Raw genomic sequence first — 26,328 nt, forward strand, 5'->3', positions numbered from 1 at the left:
ACAACATAGATGGGGAACTAATGAATGGCCTCGTCAGAACCTTTGGGTCAAAATCCTGCTGGAACATTCAAAGGGTTAGTTACTTAGTTTGGCACTTCGGCACTTGATTATAGGATACGACTTGTTTTCATGGCAACCAGTCGGCGACTGCAGGGGTTCCAAGTTTTATATTCAAAAGCTTTGCTGAAGAGGGTAGCCTCAATATTAACAAAGAAATACCGCCAAAAAAAAAAGTTGATACAAAGAAATTTGGTTATGTGACTCGTATTCGTTAAGATTGCTAAGCATAACCATTTGACTGTATAAGAGCATATACATTATTATTGCAACTGATATCCAACTCTAATTCATACTCGGTCCGCTGGTTTAGCAACATGACTGGATTGTGAAACTCTACACCATCTATTAAGAATCTGAATGGATTATTTAGAGCTGCTAGTGTAGGCAACTTCATTGAGAAGAACAGAACAGAGCAACAACAACAAAAGCAATACATAAAATCTTTGAAGGGGTTGTTGAGTGCTAGTGAGTGGCCTCATTAAAACCTTGCCCGATTAAAACCCAGTGGGACGAAATCCCGGACTAAGGGAAAAAGAGTACCACACACCCAACTGAAGTAGAGAAAAGAAACAGATGCAGGCAGATGATAGGCAAAATAAACAACAATCGGATCCCAGTCCAGAAAACTGATGATGCTGATTGCTGAAGCTGCTGGTCTTCTTTCTGCAGAGATTTAAGTTTCTTTATCAGCTTTTCCAGATTTATAATCATCACCTCATTCATCTGTGTACATGTAATGAGGTAGCAAAAACAAACTGGAGGAAGAAGGAAGAGAGATAGAAAATGAGCATACCTATAGTAGGTTTGACTGGCTTGATTTCTATGCCAAGGTTCCTTATATCTCCATGTACAGATTTCAGAAAGTACAGCATACCGCTAGATATAGCCCGTATGGTCTAAACCATTGTTGAAAAAAAAAATCTGAAATGTGATGCAATATCCCTAGCTGTGTAATGTGTTGAGGGGCATGTGAGGCTCCTCCTTGTAATTTGATGTCATTGCAGACCCAAGACGGCACAATAAGCGCACATCTGTAATAGATTCATAGTGAATTCCATCACTCTTTCTGAACAAAAATGACTGCACAAGAATTGAATTCATGTAAGACAGCGCTCTTGTGATCCAATAACACATGAACGCACACTACAACAATTAATTTACTCAAAAATAGTATATTTTATGCAATATAATGAACACATTTGTTAATTGCACACTTGCACCTTTATCATATGCAAAATATGAAATGATCTAGTAAATCTGTAAATGAAAGACATACATGTAGCTGGGCCTTGAGGAAAGGGTTTAGCAGAACCCCTGATGCTGTGGCTATTGATCTATCTGACTTGACTTTGATAACAAGCTACATGACATGTCTCATTTCAGCTCTTCCTTTCTTTGATTTTGGAACAGACCCTGTTTGGAAGATGAGATACGCTTCCAAAGTGTCGCCAAGAGGGAATAATACCCCTAGACAGTATGTACTTGAAGATACTAGCAGAAACAAGCCGCATATAACCTCAAAGTGCAGTATTTTCTGCTAGCCTTACAGAAAGTTCTGATGAATTCACACAAAAAAGTTATTAGTGGAATAATATGCTGTTATTGAAAAAGAATTGACTGAAGTAAAAATTTGAAAAATACATGATATATTACAGAGAACCATGTGATACAAAATAAGAACATGCAAGTAGGAAGATATCAGGCTCACCAGGTTTGATGAAGTCACACAAAGAAAGTGGATTACGGTTTGACCTTTGCCAGCATATACTAGTAAGTTGTAACAGCCTTACGATAATATTGAACTTAATTTGCCAGCGCCGGAACTGAGAGAACGAAGGACGTGCCACTCGCCGGAGCTGTCGAATTTTGAATCGACGGCTGCGATTGACACCAGACACGATAGGAGGCCATGGCTCTCTCTCTCTCTCTTCACTTTCTTCAGTCTTGGCTTAACGTTGTACTTGCGGGTTGGGCCTTGGGCTTGGCGGGTCGATGGGGTTTAGTAAAACCGATTTATATGCATAGGGGTATAACTGTCTTTCGCAGTATTCGGTCATTTTCGGCGCGAATTCGACCTTATCCGCCGCGATTCCGAGCGTATTATTAGGTGCAAAGATATGCGACGCTGAAGTCCCATCGGATGAGTTCAGTATATAGTGGGAAAAGCGTCGGAGACTGTCGGATAGGGTAGTAGAAAGACAAAATATGAGGTTTTTTTCGTTATCTCGACCGAATGTTTTAACATTGGGAAGAGAAGTGGTTTTTGGTCGTTGAGGTAGTTCAGAAACCCTTGTGGTGTTTTGAAATGTGAAACTTTGTTTTGCCTTATCAATCAAAGCTATTCTTTCATTTAGCTCTTTGATCCTCACAGCAATATCACGACGAAGCATTAAGTGATTGACTTGGCCGAAACAAAAGCAAGAAGAAAGGCAGGGGAAGCATACCTTCTTCCTAGTAGCAGCAACATTAAGCATTTTCACCTTGTTGTTCTTGTCTCTCCATCTGGCGCTTGAGAACTTCAGTGAGCCACTCATCCAACACGTCGTCCATGTCGAATGAAACTTCAGTCAGTTCACTCAGCCAATGTCTGACGGTGGCCTCCGTAACTTGCCTCTGCTCTGCATCCTCCAGCACAGCTCTAATGGCTTCCAGATTGCGGGTGAGGCACTTGACTTCTTTCTCAACACCAGTGACCAGATTGAATTCTTCTCCGACCTTGTTAAAGGCGATCGTAGCCAGACGCTCAAGAAGAACGTTCACCAGTGCTTCAGCCATGTTCTTACTTCAAAGTCTGATCAAGGAATGGAAATGGAAAAGAGGGAGATATCAAGTAATGAACCAACTTTCTATAGAAATGGCGTGCTCTCTCTGCACCGTTAACTGCACTTCTTATAGCACAGCATCTATTCCGACCCCAATGCTGTCAAGGTTAAATTAATATTTTCGACCTTGATTTGTTTTAGGGTTAAGCGCCGTGATGCAATTAATCAATGAAACGATTCAGAGAACCCATGCTCCTGTGTTATATGAATTTTATCTTTGTCTTGTAGGAGCCATTTTGGCTCGGGAGTTTCACACCAGTTGGATCCTATCACCGACTAGTCAAGAATTACTTCATCGAAGAAAGAATTTAGTCAATAATTAGCAACGGTAAGTTGTGATTAACAAATAAGCAGGTGCACTTAAAAGTACGTAATTTTTGTGTGAATGAAACTAGTTTTGTGCTTATAAAAAGCTTAAATCTACTTTCATAAGCACATGTATGCATCTGGTGAGGGACCGATCATTATGTTGCTAAGTTTGCTCTTAGTGCAATTTCTTGTATCAAGGATAGGCCGGAATGGCTTATGGGAATCGATTAATAACGATTCTCATGTTTGTAGCATTTCCTACATATGTTCGATCAAATAAAATACTTTCATAAGCTAAAGCTAATCTCATCCAAAGTACCAACATTAGAATAGATTTAGAGCACCTACATACACTACAACAACATGAATAGAATAGAAGTCGAATTACAAGAATGTTGTAAGAAAAAGAATCTACTAATATCAATCAAGGACACATCACTAAATAGCTGCGGTTGGTGCCAAAACACTTCAGTACATATATACTCACTCCGTTCATTTTGTCATTCAGCTTTTTGTTCCTTTAACCATAGTTGAAAGTTTTTTCCAAAAAAAAAAAAAAAAAGGTTCTCAATTGAGATGGGCAATTTGTATCATATTCAAAGGAACTAACTAATTGCTTCTCTTGCAAAAGAGCACTGGACTTTCTGCAAAAGATGTAAGCATTCTAAGGAAAGAGCCACAGTTGGCAAATTAAGTAAATAACAACGAGCTGGTAAACCTTTGGATAGGAAGAACATAGTTCAGTGATACAAATCACCATGCAAGTACTATTGGTCGCGAAATTACCAATAGCAATAAAGAAAAAAGACGAGAACAATGCTGTGAAGAAAATATTCTTATATTCGATATCGTGCAGAAGATTACAACTTTCCCTCACAATACCTCTAAACAGATTTGTGTTTCTGTTTCACTCTCTGTCCTAGAACTCAGCTAAAACATCTCTATGCTTAGAACTCAGCTAACCATCTTTGTATATAGACTTAGACTCCTTAACTAACCTGGAAACTAATTCCCTAACTAGGTTGGAAATGAAATCAACTAATTCCTATGGAGGATAGGATACACCTGTATCATTCAGACTCTAGCACAGGGGTCTTCCTCTTCTTTGAAGCTGGAATACAGGACATACTTGCTAATCTAATTTCATAAAATTGCACACAAAGATTTAACCTACAGCCAACCATATGCTATTCATGTTCAAATCATAATTTTGATTAGTGGCCAGAAAAATGCAGCAATGGCACGTTTGGCTGGTTGATCATCATGAAATCATGATGTTCCATTATAATGTACAATATGCCAAATGTGTCATTGCTGTAGTTGAAACCCTAAACTAGAAAAGAAACAAGCCCAACCCCAAAATATTCAGAAGCCCATTAAACAAGAGAGAATTATAAAACACAAACAAAGGATACTCTAATCCACAGGAAACAGTGTATACAGTCTTCACAGGGCTCAAAGAAGTTGCCGGAGTTGCTGGTTTTCTTTCCGCAGAGATTTAACTTCTTCCATTAGCTCAGCTTGGTTCGCCAGAATTTTACTCATTACCATTGACATATCCGTCTGTAAATTATTCCAGAAAATGAATGAGGAAAAAACGGAAAACAAGAAGGGGAAAGCCAAAGCAACAGCAGATGAATACCTCTTGCATGTGGAATTGTCGTAAAATTTCTATATGAAGGTTCCTCATATCTTCATGTACTGATTTCTGAAAGGAATCAAGAGTCTCTTCTAGAGTACGTTGGAAAATTTGAAATGTAAAGGAATTGCCCTGCTGCGCATCTTGTTGAGGAACCTTCTGCAGTTGTGAGGTTCCTCCCTGTAGAAGTATTATCATTCAGTGTAATAAATAATCTAAAATGGCAGAACAAAGCCAACATATTAGAACTTCTTAGTGGCTCCTCGTAGTGAATCCCATCACTGTTCTTTCTCTTTCTAATGTTCTTATAAAAGCCTATTCGCATGCACAATGAAGCAATAACTTATGTAATAAATCAAAGAAATCTTACGTTCATTGCTGGAAGAATCCCCGACTCTGTGCCAGTTGATGTATCTGACTTTGACACAAAGCTAGTTAACAATTCTCTCATTTCAGCTCCCGTTTTCTTTGTTTTTGGTGAACCCACTGCAAGGGATGTTCGGTCGCTGAAGGAAGATGTAGTGCCTATCCTCTCTGCATAAGTAGAGAACCTCCGATGGAAGGTCAATGATGATGTTGGTGAATCAAGGTTAGACTGACCCGCAATTCCTTTGCTACCAGGGGAGATAGGCATGGTACTGGAGTTGATGTGTTCAGGAAATGCCATGGGATTCTCCTGATTGAAAGACAAATCTTTAATGCGCATATTTGCATAGTTTAAGCTTGTAGAGCTAATACTTGTCTGATTTGTTGACAAGGACGTATCTGGTAAACCAGATATAAGTGATCCCGTTGTCTGAGCTGACATCCCGAAGCGAGAAGGCATAATGGTTGGCTGAAGCGGGTTGGTATACTTATCAGAAAATCTCTCACCGCCCCAAGCTTCTGGAGGGGTGATGGATGAGTCTTCACTCTTGGAATGCGGAGCAGGGGTTGATTCTAACCAAGAAAACGAAGATTTGCTGTCATCCTGCACCAAGGAATAATGTAACCATCATGTAAGAAACTTATGCGCACAACTTGGAGTAATCAAATTCAAAAGATAAATATTAACATTTGGCATTCATCTGGATTTACTGGAGTTGAAGGGATGTGACACCTGTTTTGAAGCTGTGCTAGTCTTCCAATCAGATATTGGATGATCACTTAACACATCCTCTGAAGTGAACCTCCTACCGGACGAGGAAAACACTAGTGATGAAAGCTTCTTATCTACACTATCCTTCTTTAATCTGTCATGATCATCCCACACCTTGTCAAGTGAAGTTGTGATAGGATGAACATCCACAAGAGGGGAAAATACCTCCATATCATCTTTGAAGTTAAAAGTAGATCGAGGAGCATGCAATGTTGGCAATCCACGTGGCCATAAATGGCCACGATGTGGTGTATCCTCTGCAGTAGAAACATTGAGTGTGGTTGACGCTAATCCACTGCCAGTTGCTGTAACTGAAAATGTATCGGCAGATAGATTTGAACGGCCTGGATTCCGAGAATTAGATACTGCCATAGATAGAGAAAGGTTGGATGAAGTCGCAGAAGGAAGTGGATCAGGCATAAGGATTGAATCTTCAACAGCATCTCCTAACAGTGTTGTCTCTACAGAACAACTACTTTCATTTACGATGACAGGTTTTGACCTTTGCCAGCATAGACTTGTGACAGCCTGAAAAGTGTAACTGATTAGTACAATCAACTCAAGTAGAAAAGAATATATATATATATATATATATATATATATATATATATATATATATAGAGAGAGAGAGAGAGAGAGAGAGGGAGAGTTATTTACCTCTGAACTATTATAAGCACGAAGAACAGTGAAAGGCTCTGGTTTACCACGGACATCATAAAACACAACACGACCACTACTTGTTCCAGCTGCCAGTACCCAGCCATCATCTCTAAATGCTAATGCAGAGAAAGGTGCCTCATAGGAGATGCAAGATGAATGTCTTCTAGAACCTGAGTCGTATGTATACAACTTTTTATCAAGCCCAACACTAGCAAACATCTGTCAAGAAAAAAGGCATTTTGAATATAAGAAAGCATAACCAATATCTTTCCATACACTCAGACTACAAAACTTGCTACTTCACAGCAAGTGGTAAAACAACCGTCTATTCTTATAACCGTAATGAATCAAAATATTCCAAGTTATTATTTACGTATACCACCTTGTCATTTGACGGTGAGAAACTGATACCAGCAGTTGGTGCAGAATGCTGCTTCAGCCAAGAAATCTGCAAGTTTGAAAAAAAACAAAAAAAAACAGTTACATTTCCAAACACATAACACGAGAATTGAGTAAAGGGCACATTTCAACTAGGAGTCTGACTACATCTAGATTTAATGAGGCAGAATTGAAAAGACAATTTAATAAAAAAAATTAATTTACAACTCTTTTCAAAAGACAATATAAGAAGGAGAAGCAGAAGAAGAAGCCCATTTCACAAATATGTATAGGGAGTTCACTAACACACAGAGATGTTCAGTAACCAAGTGCAAACCTTTGGGCTACGACCGGTTGTGTCCCACAGATGCACAGAGCCATCATCACCTGCAGTCACCAAAAGGTGTCGGCTAATCCGGGAATAATCAAGCACTCTTAGTACCTGGTCTTGAAAGCCAGCAAACAAACAATTAGCATGCAATCCATAGTCTCAAAACCACAAACACCACACACGCACAGCCAAAAATATCCGCCAGACACAACCAGAAAACAACCTGCTTATTAGGGTCCTTGAATTCAGTTGTTCTCGTACCGGATGCCAGGTTGTGGACTATAAGATCCCCGCCAAGACTAATGGAAGCCAAGTGCTCATCCTTGCAATTGTACGCTGCGCCAGTGATCGTACTCGAGTGTCCCCTCAGCCATTTGATACATCTCTTCCTCTGCAAATCCCATATCCTCACAACCTGACCGCTCCCACCAGAACATATATACCTCGAAACCTTGTTGCTGAAGCTCAGCGCCGATATAGTCTCCTGCATAAAACATTTCAATCAGCATATATATCACACCATATCTACTTCAATTCTGCAACGAAATTACCTCAATGTTGTCGCCGCTGTCGGTTCCAGCCACCGGAATAGTTCCCAAGCTCTGCCCGTTCTTATGCCACAGCGATATCTTCTTATCGTCTCCGGCGCTCACCACAACCAAATCTGCAAAATCACAATCCACATTCTCAATAATTTCACCTAAAAACTAATCATCTATAAAGCAGTTTCGAAATTCCAAACTAAACGCAGCGAAATCTATAACCGTATTCGGAGTTCATCAAAATCAGAATAACAACTCAGAGAGAGAGAGAGAGCGTGAGTGACTAACTGGTGTGGTTCCACTTGACGGAGTTGACGTGGCAGCCGGGAGAAGGAATGTAGCTGGAGACGCATGGATCGCCGGACTTGACGGAGACGTCGAAGAGCTTCACGGTGTCGCCGCCGCTCGCGGCGAGTAAAGTAACCGACGGATCGACTATGTTCATAGCCGCTCCGATTCGGATTCTCGTTACTTTAATAGGAAGGTATCCGGCTCCGATTGGCCGGGAAATTCAGTGGCTACAGAGTTGTGGGGAATTTGAGAGTGGAGATGAAAGAGAATTGAATTGCGAAATGAAAAGGAAGGGTTTTGGTTTCTAAAAAGTTTGTATTTGAATTTTGGGTTTTCTCTAGAAATACCAAACCCTACGAGGGCTAAAATTTTAAAATGCGTCCAAGCCATATTTCACAAAATCAAGAACTAGAGCTTTGTGGGAAAGGTTTTCAAAAAAAAAAGAAAGAGCTTTGTGTGAAATTGTAACTTTGGCACATGAAAAACACTTGTGACTAGTAGTAGCATCTGAGTTGCTCACCATGGCAAAAAAAAACGTCAGCATTCAAAGAAAATAGTCTATCGCAAAGCAATAGAAGAATATTAGGATGTCTCGGTATTTAGTCCGGTAACTATGAAAATAGTCGGTCAATTATTCCGATTCCGTAATCGCTTGTGATAAATTCCGACATTCCATGAATGGTGGGCACAAAAATTAATTCAAGTCATATCTATACACAATCATGTTCACATGATCAGTAGGTGACCGTGAAATTCATATTCAACCACCATTAAATAAAAATCCAAAAATGAGGAGAATTTTTTTAAAATTGAGTTATTTTATTTTCTACCCTTAGATTTACATCTAATTGTGATTTGAGCATGAATTTTACAGTCAGATATCTGATCGTGTGCATCTATGCATTCGATTTGCAAATATCTCCTATTAATGATGACCGGAAAGGCGAGAGAACAATACAAAGAAGAGAAGAAATTAAAGACTTCCAAAATTTCATAAGCACGGTTAGGACTTGGCATCAAAATTGACACGACACAGGGAATAAACAGGCTAACAGATACGATGTTCTCTCTCAAATGCCTTATAGAAGCTAGTAACATAATGCAGAGACCACAATATTTAGATGCAACATTGATAACAGTTGACCACTTTTTGTAATCAAAATAAGCCTAAGGCACGAATACAGAGAGTTAAATTCAATCAATAAGTTAAAGCTAGTAGTCTGAGAAAACCGGAGACTTGAAATGATGCCGTTTATGTTGGCCTCAACGGAAAGCACAACAATGAGTTTCCAGACCAAATATATGTACACAAATATTGCAGAATAAGCATTTCAGAGAAAAGTGAACGAGGAAATATTGGAATTCTTCTGCCCCTCACGGATCCACACTATTTGCTCCAGCATCCAAAATCTATTTGCCCCTTCCCATCATTGGGGACCAGGAGTTAGCAACCTTGATTGTCCGCCAATTTGCCCAAGAAAAAATGAGAAAGAAAATAGCCTGCAAAAGATAAACAGATAAATAGCATGCAGAACTTCTATAATGTAGCACAAAAAGACGACTATGCGACATGAAGACATTTGGCATAGTGAATTACTGACTAAAGTTGGTAAGGGTTTGACACAAATTGGGTGCATACACCAGAAATACAATGATCTTTCCATAAGATGGCTTTGAAGAAACAGTTCTACACTTTTGGTATGAGATTGGGCCAATTGGCCATCCACAGGAAAAAAATAAAAAATCAGGGGGTTTCCGTTACATTTATGAGATAAGCACTGATCCATTGACAGAATTATGAAGCCAATAAACAGCACCGATAAGTAAGACATCAAGTATTCTTGCTGGCTACATCTTGAGTGTAATGAATTTGTCATAGTAGCAACTTTAATTTTCTAACCTTTACCCTTGCCAATTCGTTAAGGATATCTTTTTAAATTACGAGCACGAAAGAAAGATAGCTGGCAAGATAAAGTTACATCACTAACTTCTTATATTCGAAATTAAAAACGGGAAGAAATATGTTCAGGCCAAAATAACCAGCCACTGTAAGGATATAAACAGTGTAGCATGAACTGAGCAGCTACAATGACATTAACATGAGTTCAAAGAATGCCAACTAAACAGTTCCAGACACCAGAAGATCAATCATTTTCTTTCTCTTTCACAGCCTCAACACATCTTTAAACCATTGAAAGCAAAAAAAAAAAACATTTAGTAACTATGTCTCTAAAAAATTGGCTGAAGTGGATTAAAATGAACCCTCAATGGCTCAATATTGTGATATACGAACTGAGTAAATGTAATTTTTGAAATTTTCTTTTCAGAGTTCATTGTAGAAAAATTACATATATATCTCAGAAATTGTTTTTTGACCATAAGTTAACTAAAATGATGTATCAAAGGCACAACAAGAAAATGATGAAAAATACACTAAAATTGTACTGGACAGTATAAAAGATCAACTGAACTTTATATAAAGACCAACTCCACAACCTTCTTTAAAAAATACAAAGAATCACAAAAGAAAATACTATAATAACATAGATATATGCAGTTAGGCATACACATGCATTTTTCCAAATGTACGAAATGAAAAGAGCTACAAAATAATAGGCAGCATAACACAGACACAAAACTTTTGAACATACAGACAAGACTTGTAAACCCATGGGCTTCAACATGAGAAACACATGAACATGATGAATGCAATAGGGAACAGATTTGCGACAACAATAAGCTGACCTGGATCAAGACTGGAGCAGTGATATTGCAATCATCACATTTTTGTTGACATCATGAACTTAGTTTTTTTCTCTGCTGGCTTAAGTATCTGGAAAGAGCACATTAAGTTCTCATCTACACTCATCATGGCACCAGCATTGTCAAACTCACCACAATAGTTGGGGGCTGAAAAAATTGTAACAAGTTGTCTGTCGGCAAAGAATTCATAACCATCTTCCACAACCTAAACCAATAAACAGTTCAGTATCTAACACAAGTAGCATAAGTTAACACATTGAAAAGATGCAAATGAATAAAAGAAAAGGCAATAACCTGATGAGCACGACAAACAAGGTCCAAATCATGCTTCATTAAAAATTCTGCCACCTTATCAGGGCCAAATGTATAAGAGACTCCTCTATCATTCATTCCCCATCCCTTAACATCTCTGCCAGGATCTGACCAGAGCAAATCGCAAAGCAAGCCGGTATCAGGAATAGCAGTTGGACGAGGTAAATTCCTGATCTGATCCAAATTTGTCAAATCAGGGGAAAGACCACCATGCATACATAATATTTTGTCATCTATAAGAGCTGCCACAGGAAGGCAGTTAAAGCTGTCGGTAAAGGATTTCCATAGTCTGACATTAAACCGGCGCTTGCACTCATCATAGAAACCATATATGCGATTAATAGAAGCACATTCATGATTCCCTCTGAGAAGAAAAAAGTTCTCTGGATACTTGATTTTGTATGCAAGCAGGAGGCATATTGTTTCTAAACTCTGCTTGCCACGATCCACATAGTCACCTAAAAACAGATAATTTGCACTAGGTGGAAAGCCCCCATACTCAAAGAGCCTTAATAGGTCACTATATTGCCCATGAATGTCACCTGATATAATAAAGAAACTACATGTCAGTATGCAGTCCAGAAATATAAGATCACTCCAACAACGAATTTAACAGAACAGTTACAATAATCACTTCCATAACAGCCAAAGAAGCTTTTGTGTGCATGAGCATCTGATAATCCCTTCCTAAATATCACCGATTCTCAAAGCCGCAGGTAATTTGGCCCCTCAAAAGTAAAGAAACCAGATGTCGATACCTAATGATTTTAACTTGCAAAGCCCATAATCACCTGGCCATCAGCCTTTCCCCCATGATGTATGATTTAAAATTAAAATAAATCTTCATTTTCCCCGTGGCATTAGATATCCGCCCTAACTTTCAAACAACAATACAACACACAATTATGCACATCAGGAGTTTTTAACCAAGATGACACGAAGCAAACACCACGGGCGACATAAATGCAGCTCCACATAAATCATCGTTTCTCAAAGCTTCTCTGTTCTCAATCAAATTCAAAACTCCGAAACAGAAATCAAACAAACACATACTAGTCTTCATTTAACTATAACATCAACCACAACCAGCTCCATCAATACACAAAATCACCATCAAAATCAATAAAAGACTGAAATTTCAAATCAAATTCTTCACCAAACAAAAAACCAAGGCAAAACACAAAAACATATACAGCTCCATCAATGTAATCCAACTCTGTAACAACTCCAACGTACCGCAAATTTTGATAGGAGCTTCAAGCTCGAGCAAATTAGGCTGCTGAAGAAAGATTTCCCGGGAAGCAACACAGAGCTGTTTGATCTCCGACTCCGATAGCTGAACCTGCTTCCCCGGCCTCGCCAATCGGACCTCCGTGAGCCGTCGGATTATGTCGTCGAGCACGGCAGGGTCCATCGCTCCCTGCCCCTGCGCCGCCATTGGATTCCGATTCTCAGATCCCTTACCTCGCCGGACGGCTCCGATTGAAAGGAAGAAACCCTAGAAAACCAGAGAGGGAGGAGAGAGAAGAAGAAGAAGAGTCTGACGGAATTGGGTTTTTTTTTTTGGGACTACATGAGCTGTTTTGTGGAGGCTCTCTTCGCTTTTGGGCTTTGAGGCTTTTTTTGGTGTTTGGTGGGGTTTATATTTCCCATTTTATATTTTTGTTTTTTGTTACACTATTTTATATTTATTTGTGCTATGTTTTTTTAATTTTGGGAAATTTAAAATACGAATTTGAAAAATGAAAGGGTGTTTTTGTTTGGATGGAGGAAACTAGGAAAGGGTCAAGACAGCTGCTACTTCTATGTGACGGAGGTGCCTATAAATGCTGGAAAATAATGGGGTCAATGAAACGGCGATGTTGGGGTGATTTAGGGTTGTCCGATCAGGCTAAGAGAGGAGTGTGCCAACTGCCGAGGTGGAACACAGGTGTGTTGATGATGGCTGAGGCCGTGTTGTTAGGTTCGGGTCACAATGTCACATAGTCGGGGAGAGATGGGTACTTCCATGCTTAAGGTCATGTTAGTAATAAGAGATCATCGTGCTAGATGAAAGTTAAGTAATATCATGCAGATAGTATAAATTTTATGAAATTTAAAGAATTAGATCTCGAGAGTTACAAAAAGACGAAGTTGTAGTAGAAGATCATTTATTTATGTGCATTGATGTTCATTCATTCGATGCTATCTAAATCTCGATTACTATGAAGTACTGCAAAAGTACAAAATGAAAATTCTATTGAAACATACATTTTCGATGTCTTGCGTACCATCATTCGAACAACGAAATTCTTGCCTTCCTATCGAAAAAAAAAACGAAATTCTTGCCTAAATAAGGAGGAGACCCTTAATAGTTTTGTGTGTTACACGATGTACTAGTGAGGAACACTGAAGACGAAGGAGGCATATATCAATCTCTTATGCATGGCTGCCGGAAACAGTTTGCGCCGAATGAGAAGCAGTTGCTGCATCGCCTTCCAGATTGGTACTTACTTCTGTGATTTCTGCAGGAATGTTCACCTTCACAAATTCCCAATCCTTCCTTATCGTCATTGCATTCTTGAAGCTGCTCTAGTGCTTTTGCCACATCATCCATGTTTGGCCTTCGGTTGGTATCTATTGATAAACATTGAGCTACAAGCTTAGCTGCTCTAATAGCTCCACCTCTGCAGTACTGGCCTTCAATACGATCATCAATAATTTTGACAACTTTTCTTCTGGTAAGATAAGGCTTGGCCCATTGCACTAACTTGCGTTCTTCCATTGGCTTCTTATTGTCGAGAGCTTCTCTACCGGATATCATTTCGAGCAGAACAATCCCAAAACTGTACACGTCGCTTTTTGGAGTCAAGTGGCAAAAGTCATCTTCAAAGGAAAAGGAAATGAACCAATGTTAGATGAGACTATATGTATGATCATGCCAATTGGAAACTGCAATAGTGAAGGTGGTGTAAATGGAGGCAGAGTTAAAAAGACTTTGATTTAGAGTGGCTGCAGGAGATTTGATGGTGAATAGAAATGGAGATGAGACAGAAAAATACTTGGGAATAAATCAAGTCCTAAGTGAAGATAGGAGTTAGATATCAGTAGCAGTTACATTATGCACTTATGCCTACAGTTATTTGCAAGGTAAAAGTGAGTTTGTGACTTTGTGATGAGAAAAAAGATACCATTTTCATCATCATCGCTGCTTTCAAATCTACTCATATTCTCCTCTCTGTGTGTCCATAAGATACTCAGGAGCTGCATAAGATGAATCCAGAGAGCAGTCGGTGCCGTGGCATCTGAGCCTTCTATAACCTTCAAGCTCATCATCCTTTACCAAACTATAACCACAGAGTTTTGCTTCATAGTTCTATTATTAATTTTTGCAATGCAAATATCTCATGTCAGTAAATCTAAAACTCTCTACTAAAAGCTGTAAAGTATGACAGCTTAGATGTTTCACATACTGAATCAAGAAGAATATTAGAAGGTTTGAAGTCCCCGTATATCATGCTTGCTTTGTCACTGTGAAGAAATGCTAGACCCTTAGCAGCACTAAGCGCAATCTTCATGCGAAGGTTCCATGAAAGCGGTTGTGACGTGAATCCCCTATTCCAACAACATTGAAGTCCCTAAAGTTAATATATTTCATACAGAAAACCAAAAGGTCCTTATAATTATGGTTATAGAAGTACAGACTATAGAAGTATAGAGTGAGGCAGTTTTTAACTCACTTGTATGTAGATGTACTCCCAAGCTGCCTCGACGCATAAATTCGTACACCAAGAGTCCTATATTTTTCTCTAAACAGTAACCAATCACTTTTACAAGATTTGGATGAATAAGCTGTCCGAGGAAGTTGAATTTTGTCTGCATAGATCAGGAGGTCCCAAGAAGTCAATTAAAAACTTTATGAAATTAAAATGACACATCAAAGGAAGCAACAATCAAATACTGAGAACAATATTTAGGCCTTTCCCACTATATATACATAATCATCTATCCCTTGAGGAGCACTTTCAGCAAATGAAATTCAGCCTTGTTGTTCTATACTAGACTGAAATGAACACAGTATTCTAGGTACAATATGAATAGCTGATCAACAACACATGGGAAACTATATTTGTTCATGAACTGATGAATGGAAGAAGCAATACTCACCAACCATTTCCCGCGATCCTGCAGCCGGAACGTCTCTTTCTGGTTAGGCATTTTTATGGCAATGGGTATGCCGGTACCAGGCTTGGTGGCTTTGAGTGAATGCTCATCAATACACCCCTTGAATACTGTATTAGAACTACCAAAACCCACAGCAGTGGCATAACGGAAGTTCCTAGTGGCCTTTTTCAGTTCGTCATAGCAGAAGATCTTTACGCTGAAATACTGCAATGTACCACCACCTCCTGTCCCAAGATATAAATATATTTTCTAAAACACAAGCCAACGATAATCAACCAAGATTTAGGCGAACACATAAGCGTCTAGACGGGGGAAATGAAGCCTCTAGGCGGTGCTTAGGCAGATGTTAGGCGGCTTGTATCATACTCTTGCTATTCATATTCAATCCTAGACATATAATCCCAAAAATATGGTTGTAGAACCTTGCAATCTCACATACCAAACTTTATATTTGATTGCAAATGTTCTTATAAGAATTTCTATTGAATGTAGATTTCCTATCTCAGTTAGATGCACCAACAAGTAAATTTGAGCAAAAAAATGTACTAAATTTCTGAATCCAGTGTTTCAAACTTTCAAGTTATTCAGCTTTAAGAGAACAGAAAACTATCTGCTTAAAATGACCTTAATGTTGCTGCATCAATTAGTTCGATCAGCATGAAAGTTCTGTCCTTTTGATTATCAGAAAAATTAGTTTAACTAATCATATGGAGAGCATGATCAACACCATTCATGCAAATCTATACTAAATTTGGCCAAATCATGCAGTGCATTTGGTTGAAAGTTCTAACCTTTATAGCACAGAAAAGCCAACTTCATAAGATAACAGAATATCCACTAATAAGTAACATGATTTTTTTTGGGGGGGGGGCTCTCACCTTCAGTACTAGTACTTTCTGAGTCACCAACTGGAAGCCCCTTCAGGTTGTTGTGAACTCCACCACTCATAGTTTAGCAACTGAAACCAACTCAAATTTAAACCATGAATATATGCATTATGCAATTGTACAGAGATAAACCCTTTAAATCAGTCCCGGAGTTTACATCTCTATAAGTTACCATTGCAGAAGCAGGAAAACTTAATCGAGTTACGTACCAAGTTACTGCCAAGCTGTTCTTGAAGTATGTTGCAGTAATCTGTAATTCAATGATATAGTAAGCAAGGAACTGAGAAACCAACCAAACAGTTAGGACGAAATTAATAAAACCCAGCTCTGAATGCACGAGTAGAACTACAGATTGACCAACAGAGTACATAGAACACGTTACACACAGAAATGATCAAATCAAGGGAAAGGGATGCAGCTACAACAAGAGAGAGATTTAGGAAATGGGGGAGAAAGTAGTAGACATATTTTATCATCCTTTTCAAATTAAGTAAGTACTAGTCGTTGAATATCACAGCTAATTCTCCCAAGTGGACATTGACTTCATCAACTAATTCAAAGTGTGTAGTCATTCTTTAATCAAACGTAAGATTAGTGCCTTAGAGGGTTGCATATTATATATGAAATATTTGACCATTTTGCCTCTTGAAACTAATCTGAAACACAACATCTGTCATCATCCCAAGTTCCACAGCGAAACTTAGGGAAGACTAAAGTCAATATATGTCTGCTACATTTGGGGAGTAAAGTTCAATGTGAAATTTGTCACTCAGGTAACAAAATCACCATTATGGTAAATTTGCAGTCAAGCATTTATCGGTTTCTTACTCGCATAAGTCTAAACTGGACAAATGATGGATCGTCCAAAGCCCGTATATCATCAATTCATCATTGATAAACAAGTCTCAAATTTGCAGGAGTGATAGTTATAAGTTGTAAAAAAGTGTCAAAGTTGCAGCAGAAAATAGAGTTGATTACTCGATCATGTTCCTAAATGGATTCCTCTTTGCATCATGTAGCATACTCTAAATTATCTCACTTAAAAGGGAAAGGCATCTCGATCTGCTTCAAAGTTTTGTATAGAGATCGGTGTCAATGTGCCATCATGTGGCTTGAGACAGAGGTAATGGCCGGCCTATACTAGAATCTTAATTAGCATCTCTACATCATCAACTGCAAGCTTCTTATTCACAACTCCTCCCAACACACAGAAAAAAAGAGGTTATAATAAAATGAACTATCTTAAGCTCAGAATAACTGTATGATACGCCGTAGCATATTTTCTGGCTGCTAATAAAGAAGAAAGCAACCTAGTAATAAGCCTTTGAAGGCAGACGGCTGTCTCTATAGCGCACGTCATGATGTACAGCCTACAGGCTTTAGCTTATATTCCCTTATGCAGATTTAGTCGTCAGATTGAGACATCCAATTGTTAATTTGTAGGCTGATGTTCACTTTGCTTATGGTAAGAGTTTCAACTTTCGGAGATCCATCTACGGTGTAGAACTGTAGATGATATCACTCCAAAAGGGCATTGACATTAGAAAGCAAATTCCAGATTCCCAGTAGACAGGCAAACTCCATTACAGTAATCGATCGGTTAATGATCGAATTTACCTTAATTTGGGGCAAACATGTTTGCTAGAATGCGTGTTAAGATATATAGTCATTATAGTGCATGTTAATTGGATACTAAGGAAAAGGCAAAGAGGTTAAAATTAAGTGTGAGGCAAAATGCTTCAAATAGCTAGATTTGTCTGCAAAATGTGCAAAAGAATCTGAACTTTACATGGAATTTTAAGGGAGTTGGGGAACCTTAGCCATGTGTTTAAACAGGACACATGAAAGCTTTCTCCTCTAAAAGGAAAAGGTAGCCTTAGGCAATATATCTCAACGCTAATTAAACAAGTTAAAGAAGTATATGGGTGGCTAACAAATTTAGTCTTTATTAACATACAACATTCTTTAAATCTAGCTAGGAATAATATAGGACAGTTTCCTAATACAAAACCAACTTTGGCTCAGGAAACCTGTTGCAGCCAACTACATAAAAAGCATCGATTACTCTGTTGCCTTATCAAAACAGGTACGAATAGTGGAATATAAATTTTCTGGGTAGAAGAATATCTTGAGATTTATAAATGGTATTGGCCACTCAAGGAAGGAACTTATCAAGCTTAAAAGTAATAGAACATGGTGAATAATCTCAACCTCTTTTTTATTTGACAGCAAACTAATAAGTTATATATCATAATTTTTTTAAGGCATGAATAGCTAGTACATACCCCTTCATTGTGACATAGCAACAAACAAGAGATCATGAGTCGAAACTCAAAACTAATATGCGGTAGAGAACAATTCTTTAGTAATAAGCTCACAATAAAGAAAGAAAAAATCTGCTTATTTTACGACTAATGCAAGTATAGCAATAGGCAACATACGAATCCAAACATGACCATTTGTATGCATGAACCAAGGCCCGGGCCCAAAAGCCCACACTCCAGCCCAGCCCAATGAGAGCTTAAATATTGAACAGCGCCGCCACACAATTGCCCGGCCAGAACATCCGCTATGTCAAGGCAACTCCCGACTTTAGCTCCAAGTCTAGCCAAACCTATAGGGCAAAGGCAGATCCTCTATGTAAGGAGGGGATGCTCAAGCATCCCCAATCCAATCAGAAAAAAATAGTATTAATTATTTTATTTTTTAATTAGAGCATTCCCTACTCTCTCCCACACTCAATCTCATCACTCACACCTACACCTACACCTACACCCACCCACACTCAATCCTCTCTCACACCAACATCTCCAATTTCACACACAACAACCTTTTTTCTTCTTTTTTTCTTTGTGTTCTTCCTCTCCTCTCTGTCTTCTTTCCCTTCTTTCAGTTCTTTGTTTCCCATAATCTTAAAAAACACATAATTCCTAAATTAAAATAATTGATCACGCTTTTGGGACCTTGGGATTGAACTTACTTCACCAACCAGTTATACACAGCATCCACTCCTCCAGTGAGCACTGGATGTCATGATTAAATTGGGGATTTTGTGATTTGGGGTTTCTGCATTTGTTTTCCATCTACCCTCGATTACATATACTTGGAGGTAATCATTCTTGAATTCATTATGTTTTCTTCATCTAATGAACTTGATATATGAATTGTTTATTGCTGAATAAAATTTTAGGGTTTTGAATTGTTATGTCACTTGTGTTGAACCAAATTGTTTGGTTATGTATGTCAATATGTTGGTTATTGTTTAATTTAGGTTTGTTGTTCACTGATTATAGGTTATTAGATTAAGTACATATAATGTCAGAAAACTCAAAACCAAAACAGAAGCGTCAAAATAAGGCCAATGATGAGGCTAGAAAAATTACTTCATGATTTTCAAGAACTGAGTCTGGAGGTTCGAATCTGAATTCTAATCCATCCATAACTTTTCCAATTTCTGATGATGAACCAGAACCTCAAACAAAACCTTCATTGCCCAACTCTCAATCTTTAGAGCCACTAAATATGACCAATGCTCTTCAATGTGATCCGGGATTACGTTGTCTAATATGGGAATGACCAGTAGATGAGCATGATAGAGTTCGAAAAGCTTATATTGCATTGGGGCCTTTTCAACCTAATGTAGCATTTCCAATGACCAAATTTGGGAGTCAACAACGTAAATTTCAGTATTCTTGGTTCAAGACCTACATATGGCTTGAGTACTCGATTGTTGTTGATAGAGCATACTGCTTTCATTGCTTTCTTTTTTACACTAAAGATTCTGGCAATCATGCATTTACTGTTGAAGGAGGTCAAAGTTGGAACAAGGTTTATGCTGATAATAATATGTTGTTAAAGCATGTCGGAAGCATCACATCTTCACATATGGTTGCAATGCAAAAATGGGATATGTTGAGGAACTCGGATGATCATATTGAAAGAGTTCTTGAGACAAGGACAATAAAGAATGTTGAAGACAATCGGTTGAGGCTTACGGCTTCCATAGAGAGTGTTAGATTGCTTGCTAATCAATGAGCTCCTTTTAGAGGCCATGATGAATCTAAAAACTCTTTTAATCGTTGATATTTTCAAGAAGTAATAAAATCATTTTCAAGGATGAGTGTGGATGTTAAGAGAGTTGTCTTAGAAAATGCCCTTGTAGCTGTCAAGTACACTAGTCCCTCAATTCAAAAGCAAATCCTCAATATTCTTGGTGATAAAGTAAGGGACAAGATCCGTGATGAAGTTGGGAGCTCCAAGTATTGTATTCTTGTTGATGAAGCTATAGACACATCTCATAAAGAACAAATGGCAATCATTTTGAGATTTGTTGATTCTCAAGGCTTGATTCGAGAATGATTTTTTAAGATTGTGAGTGTTCCGAGTACTACCTCACAAACCCTTAAAAATGAGATCTCGAAAGTACTTACTATGTACAATCTTCAAGTGAGAGACATGAGGGACCAAGGATATGATGGTGCTAGTAATATGAGAGGGATTTATAACGAGTTGCAAGTATTATTTCTTGAAGAGTGCCCTTATGCATATTTGTGCATTGTTTTGCTCACCGTTTACAGTTGGCTTTAAATGCTACAGCTCAAGGTGTTAAAGAGATTTGGCAATTCTTTCAAATTTTGAGCTTAATTGTGAATTTTGTTGATTCTTCTGCTAAGAGGCATTCATCATTAAAAGAGATGAGAATGGAGGAAATTGCTAATTTGGTAACTTGTGGGAAACTTCAAACAAGTAGTGGTGGTAACCAACTTTGCACTTTGCAACGAGCATGTCCTACTCGATGGAGCTCACATTTTCGTTCTATTATGAGTTTAATTGAACTATTTAGTTCATGTAATAACCCGATTTTTCATAACGATGTTTGGTTTGATTTAATTTCTATAAAATTGTGAAATTCATTTAAAATGAAATTTGGTTGTTTGCGACATTACGAAACAAGAACAGAAACGTTCTCGGAATGTTTATTTAGAAAAACGTTACGTTTTCACGACGTGAATATCAACTTTTATTCCGTCGCTCGTTTGTGAAAACTTCATTCATGAAAGTCGTAGAGCTCGTTGATACGAGTTCATGGACGCATCACGCATTCAAATCAGAAGTCGCACGTGAAAGTTATTAATGACGGAAGTTAGTTCCGATTTTAAAAAGGGTATAAAAGGAAACTTATCAGAAATAGGGTTTCCATTTTTGGAAACCCACTTCTCCCCCAAACCCGCGCCTCCCTCCCTCTGCTCTCTTACCCCAGAGCTCTCTCTCTCTCTCTCCTTCACTGTCAACGCCGGCGATCTCCATCACCGGTCGTCTGTGTCACGCACCGCCAGCCCAGGAAGCACCGCGCGGCCCTCCTCAGTCGACCCCGAGGTCGACGCACCCTCTTACACCGCGCCGGAGCTCTACCAACGACGTCAAGATTCTGCGATTTCTCCGACAGCATCTCAAGCTCTCCGGCGACGATTCGACGGTCCAAAAGCTCATTTGAGGTGAGGGTAGCCTAGGTTGGTTGTTATGATGCTTTAATGTGATTTTGTGGTTGTTTGATTCGAATTAGAGGAGATCAGAGGAGGAGGGATTTGGGGGAGATGCCGCCGCCTTAGGCGGCGCGTGTGGGTGCGTGGAGGAGGTAGGAGGCGGCGTGAGGCCGTGGGGAGGAAGAGGAGGAAGAAATGAGGAGATTAGGGGCGGCGGTGGCGTGCTACGCGCCGGCCTTAGGCTAGGCGCGTGGGCTCCATGCGCTGCCACAATGAGTAGCGCGTGAATAGTGTTTTCAAACAGTAAATTGTAAAAATTTATTTTTATGACGGTGAATATAAAAGGTGATTTACGTACTGTAAATGTAAATTTATTTTACATACAGTAAATATAAATGTAAATTACTTTCAGTAAATGTAAAAAGTAATGTCGGAAGGGTAATCAGTAATTAATATTTACTGAGACAGTATTTACATTTGAATAGTATTCATATGTACAAAAATACGTAAACAGTATGTATATGTACAAAGATACGTAATTGATGTGTATTTGTACAGAAATACGTTAATAGTAAATACGTAAAAAGTAACTCAGTGAATAGTAATTTCGTAAAACCAGAAATTACTGAACAGTAATTTATTATTATTGTTTCAGCATTTAAGGTTTACGAAACGATTCTAAATTATTTTCTTATCTTTTCAAGGTGATCGATAAATCAAGGAAAGGAATTACTTTAAGAAATTGTGGAATTACGCTCGAGATTATAAGGTGATTAAAATCTCACTTATTTTCGAATCTACCCTTGCGGAGATTCAAGATTATGCAAAAGTTTAAAGAATGAAATATGACATGTATTTGATATAGTGGAATATATATATTTGTATTAATGGTAAATAGGTACATATATATAGTTTGCTATATTATTTACTGTCATGATTTCGTTGTGAATATATTCATTTTGATGATGAGATTATATATTGAGCATGTCGATTTAATTGTACAATATGAGACGATGATTATTGTACGTGGTTTTCACATTGAGTTTTGTTAAAACGTGTTTGTCTTCGGACAAGTTTTTGTCTTCGGACGTGATTGATGTCTTCAGACGAGTTTTGTCTTCGGACGTGATTGATGTCTTCGGACGAGTTTTTGTCTTCGGATGTGTTTATGTTTTCGGACCAATCTTCGGACGTTTTGGCATGTCGGAACCTAGCCTTTGGTCGGGCGAAAGTTACGATACATTTAGAGCTCTAGTCTATCTGCCGGAGTATTGCATGTGAGGTAACATATGGGTTATCGGCTCATGAGTACTCATATTTTGGATGTTTGGTAGCAGGAGGTTGTCCAATGTCGGCGGTGTACTATATGAGGGGTAACAGAGGTGTACCAGCGCTCATGAGTACCCGTGTTATAAATGCATTTGGGTAAACAGATGGGTTGCCCAATTTCTCATGAGCACTTTCATTTTCATATTTATGGACAACTAGATGGGCCGTCCATTGACTCATGAATGCATTTGTAATTGATGTTTTTGAGAATTTTTGTATATGGTGATATGCGAGTTTATTGATGTTTTTAATCATACGAGCTGTAAAGATTACCGGGTTTGTGTTTACAATCCCGGTGCACGTATCCGATGGTCTAGGGGATAATTCCGCATGTGTCGATTAGTGGAAATCGAAGGACAACTCTGAAGATTCAAAGTCGTTCATTTTCCATCTTGTAGTGAGGATTTATTGTGGATTTGTATGAGAATTTGTGAGGATTATTACATTTCCATTTGATGTAATGTTGAATTATAAATTTGGTTTGTAATAATTGTTTTGTCTGAGTTGTATTGTGAACTCAGTAATGATCCACTGTGACATTAAAACGATTTCGATTTATTGAGATTTGTTTTAGCGTTTTTCATGACTTCGAAATTAGAGTTTCATACTCGAAATTTTGGGGTCGTGACAGTTCAACAGTAAAAACTCTTAATGATATGATTGATCAAGGAAATGGAGGACAAGCTGAAGCTATACTTGGATCTTTGAGGTCTTTTGAGTTTGTGTTCTACTTGATTCTAATGAACAAAGTAATGAATGTCACTAATTTTCTTTATCAGACATTGTAGCGAAAATCTCTAGACTTTGTGTAGTCTATGAATTTTGTTGGACTTACCAAGTCACTTGTTCAAGGAATGAGAGAAGATGGTTGGGAGGGGTTGGTAAGAGAAGTGGAATCTTTCTGTGAAAAATATTATCTTGAAATGTCTCATTTGAGTGCTCGTTACAAATCTGGCACATGTCGTGATTGTCAACCAATGTTCTAAAAATCCCCGCCTAGGACCGCCTAGGCGGCGCTTAGGCGCCCGGAGACCCTTGGCCGCCTTAATTTTGGGCCGATTAATCCCCGATTAATTCCCGATTAATCCTCTGAGCGCTGGTTTTTAGCTGTCCGCCCGATTAACGTCTAGCATTTTTTAGAACCTAGTGTCAACAACGAAATTTCATTTCAATTGAACATCATTACCATATAGATGTGTTCAATGTTTGGATTGACTTTCAGTTGAGTAAGTTGAATAGAAGATTCTCAGAGCAAGCATCAAGAGTTTTAAAACTGAAGATGTTTGCAAACTTGCCAAGAAATTATATCCTGAAGGTTTTAATGATGGTGAAATGTGTACTCTTCAATTAGAATGCGCATATTATGAGAAGGATATGCGACGTGATCCAAAATTCCAGAAATTGGAATCCATTGCTGATTTGTGCCACACTTTGGTTCAAACAAGGAAGAGTGAGTTTTATCCTATTCTTTATAGATTGATTTGTTTAGTTTTGGTTATTCATGTTTCTACAGCAACAACTGAAATGACATTTTCAGCTATGAACATCATCAAAACTAAACTTAGAAATAAGATAGGAGATGAGTTTCTTGGCGATTGTATGGTTCTTCATATTGAGAAAGAGTATGTTGAATCTATAGGGAATGAGGAGGTTATAAAAGAGTTTGAAGAGCTATCAACTCGTAGAGTTAAATTTAGTTAGTTTAAGCTTTTCTATTGTATACATTTGAGGGATTAGACTCATTACGCTCCCACTGACTAAGTGTATCCATTTTGGCTTCAATTAATAGAAAAAATTCGCACTGTTGAGATTATCAATATTTTCTTCTTCTTCGGTTTAAAACTTCAAGCATCCCCTAAGCAAGCATCCAGGATCCGCCACTGCTATAGGGGACTCCGCTTTCAAAGCCTGACCCAAGCAGACTGTGATTGAAACCTCCTTGCCTACGTCGAATCCACCGGAAAACCAATCTCTAAATCTCCACACGACAGCGGTAACAACGCCCTTGCCGAGATCACCGAAGGCCAATATCCGCTCATGCTGTCAAAATCCAGGCTGCCTCCACCCGTTGCAAATCCAAACCCAGACCCAAATCGGATCTTGGGTGGCATAACTCTGACAAGAGCGAGGCCACCATTGAGTACGAGAGCGCCACCATTTAGTCGGAGAGCGCCTCCATAGCCTTTCTCTCACAATTACCACTAGGAAACCTCTACAACATCCTCCAAATATTGTCTTCAATCATAGAAGGAATAGTCAGCATTGAAAGGTAAACCCTAGACGGCGCAATAGCTCCGAGCAAATCGGCTCGCGATTTAAATTTTGTGTGTAATTATGAATTGGTAGAGAGCATAATTATGTTTAATAAAGTCAAACCAGAGATATTACTTTCTCTGCGTATAATCTCAACCTCTTAGTTACCATATCAAAGCTATCTTTTGGCATCAAAATTCCAAGCAATTAAAGTATCAAAGCTATCTTTTGGCATCAAATTCCAAGTAATTAAAGTGGCCGGGTTTGACTATAAGTTTATAAAATCATGCAGGACAGTTTTGAAGCATAATATCATTGATAGCCTTGATTATTCTTGACCAAAATAGGTAGCGCTACGATTATTTTTTTGGCAGCGTGAGAATTGATAACTCAAAAAACATAATATGTTTGATAGGCATAGGACGAGTTCTACGTATTATGATTAAGACTCGATCAGCTATGATCATTTATACTTAAAAAGTTATTCCATTTTGTGATTTTTTTTCCATGGAGAAAGTTATGGTGACACGGTTTGTCGCATATTTCTAACCATACAAAATAATATATGAGTATATGAGGAACAAAAAATCAATCATTTTGAGGTAAAGAGTATCATATCATAATTATAAATGGGCTGAATTAGATTATGCATGACTGATGTAATAAAAACATGAAGCGAGATGAGTCTAAAATGAATGACACACGTAATATCTTCGGTGCACGGTGTGTATTTTCATATATAATTTCATTAATTTGAATTGTCTAGATTATTATAAATTATATAAATACACGGTAAATCTTGAATATAAATTATTTTCAATTATTAAGATTGATTCGTGCACCATGCACGCCGTGCATACAAGAATTTTTGTAACACACGATATCAAGATATAGTGCAAGAAAATACATTAGACAAATTAGCTAAGAAACTACTTGTTCAATCAAGTATCTAGTTCCACAGAAAGCC

General features: G+C 38.3%; 2 protein-coding genes, 1 long non-coding RNA gene and 1 pseudogene across 3 annotated transcripts; all 4 read right to left on the reverse strand.

Moving 5' to 3' along the window:
- Positions 1–920: 920 nt before the first annotated feature.
- Positions 921–2,062, reverse strand: LOC126803128 (uncharacterized). Its single transcript, XR_007673060.1, has 3 exons — positions 1,769–2,062; positions 1,337–1,615; positions 921–1,140 (listed from the first exon to the last, which is right to left on the reverse strand). It is a non-coding gene; the product is annotated as an uncharacterized LOC126803128 (long non-coding RNA).
- A 2,121-nt stretch (positions 2,063–4,183) lies between these two features.
- LOC126802034 (protein NEDD1) lies at positions 4,184–8,500 on the reverse strand. The gene is made up of 10 exons (XM_050529561.1): positions 8,168–8,500; positions 7,889–8,001; positions 7,561–7,821; positions 7,344–7,448; positions 7,011–7,076; positions 6,626–6,847; positions 5,930–6,496; positions 5,201–5,800; positions 4,834–5,010; positions 4,184–4,754 (listed from the first exon to the last, which is right to left on the reverse strand). The coding sequence occupies exons 1-10, from the start codon at positions 8,322–8,324 to the stop codon at positions 4,647–4,649; spliced, it is 2,376 nt and encodes a 791-aa protein (XP_050385518.1). The 5' UTR covers positions 8,325–8,500; the 3' UTR covers positions 4,184–4,646.
- A 792-nt stretch (positions 8,501–9,292) lies between these two features.
- Positions 9,293–12,830, reverse strand: LOC126801737 (serine/threonine-protein phosphatase PP1 isozyme 4). Its single transcript, XM_050529185.1, has 4 exons — positions 12,482–12,830; positions 11,228–11,787; positions 10,916–11,138; positions 9,293–9,670 (listed from the first exon to the last, which is right to left on the reverse strand). The coding sequence occupies exons 1-3, from the start codon at positions 12,681–12,683 to the stop codon at positions 10,950–10,952; spliced, it is 951 nt and encodes a 316-aa protein (XP_050385142.1). The 5' UTR covers positions 12,684–12,830; the 3' UTR covers positions 9,293–9,670; positions 10,916–10,949.
- A 645-nt stretch (positions 12,831–13,475) lies between these two features.
- LOC126801738 (receptor-like cytoplasmic kinase 176) lies at positions 13,476–16,640 on the reverse strand (annotated as a pseudogene).
- Between the last annotated feature and the right edge of the window lie 9,688 nt (positions 16,641–26,328).

The sequence above is a fragment of the Argentina anserina genome, chromosome 7 (assembly GCF_933775445.1).
Source record: "Argentina anserina chromosome 7, drPotAnse1.1, whole genome shotgun sequence".
Lineage (NCBI taxonomy): Eukaryota > Viridiplantae > Streptophyta > Magnoliopsida > Rosales > Rosaceae > Argentina > Argentina anserina.

Bases quoted from the DNA above. Each gene is read 5' to 3' on its own strand.
- LOC126802034 (XM_050529561.1), bottom strand. From the start codon at position 8,324: ATGAACATAGTCGATCCGTCGGTTACTTTACTCGCCGCGAGCGGCGGC. The intron at 7,077-7,343 runs GTTTGCACTTGG...TCAAACTTGCAG, and splicing joins CAACCGGTCGTAGCCCAAAG to ATTTCTTGGCTGAAGCAGCA. The intron at 5,801-5,929 runs GTGTCACATCCC...TCCTTGGTGCAG, and splicing joins CTAGCACAGCTTCAAAACAG to GATGACAGCAAATCTTCGTT.
- LOC126801737 (XM_050529185.1), bottom strand. From the start codon at position 12,683: ATGGCGGCGCAGGGGCAGGGAGCGATGGACCCTGCCGTGCTCGACGAC. The intron at 11,788-12,481 runs GTACGTTGGAGT...TTATTATATCAG, and splicing joins AGCTCCTATCAAAATTTGCG to GTGACATTCATGGGCAATAT. The intron at 11,139-11,227 runs GTTATTGCCTTT...TTATTGGTTTAG, and splicing joins TTGTTTGTCGTGCTCATCAG to GTTGTGGAAGATGGTTATGA.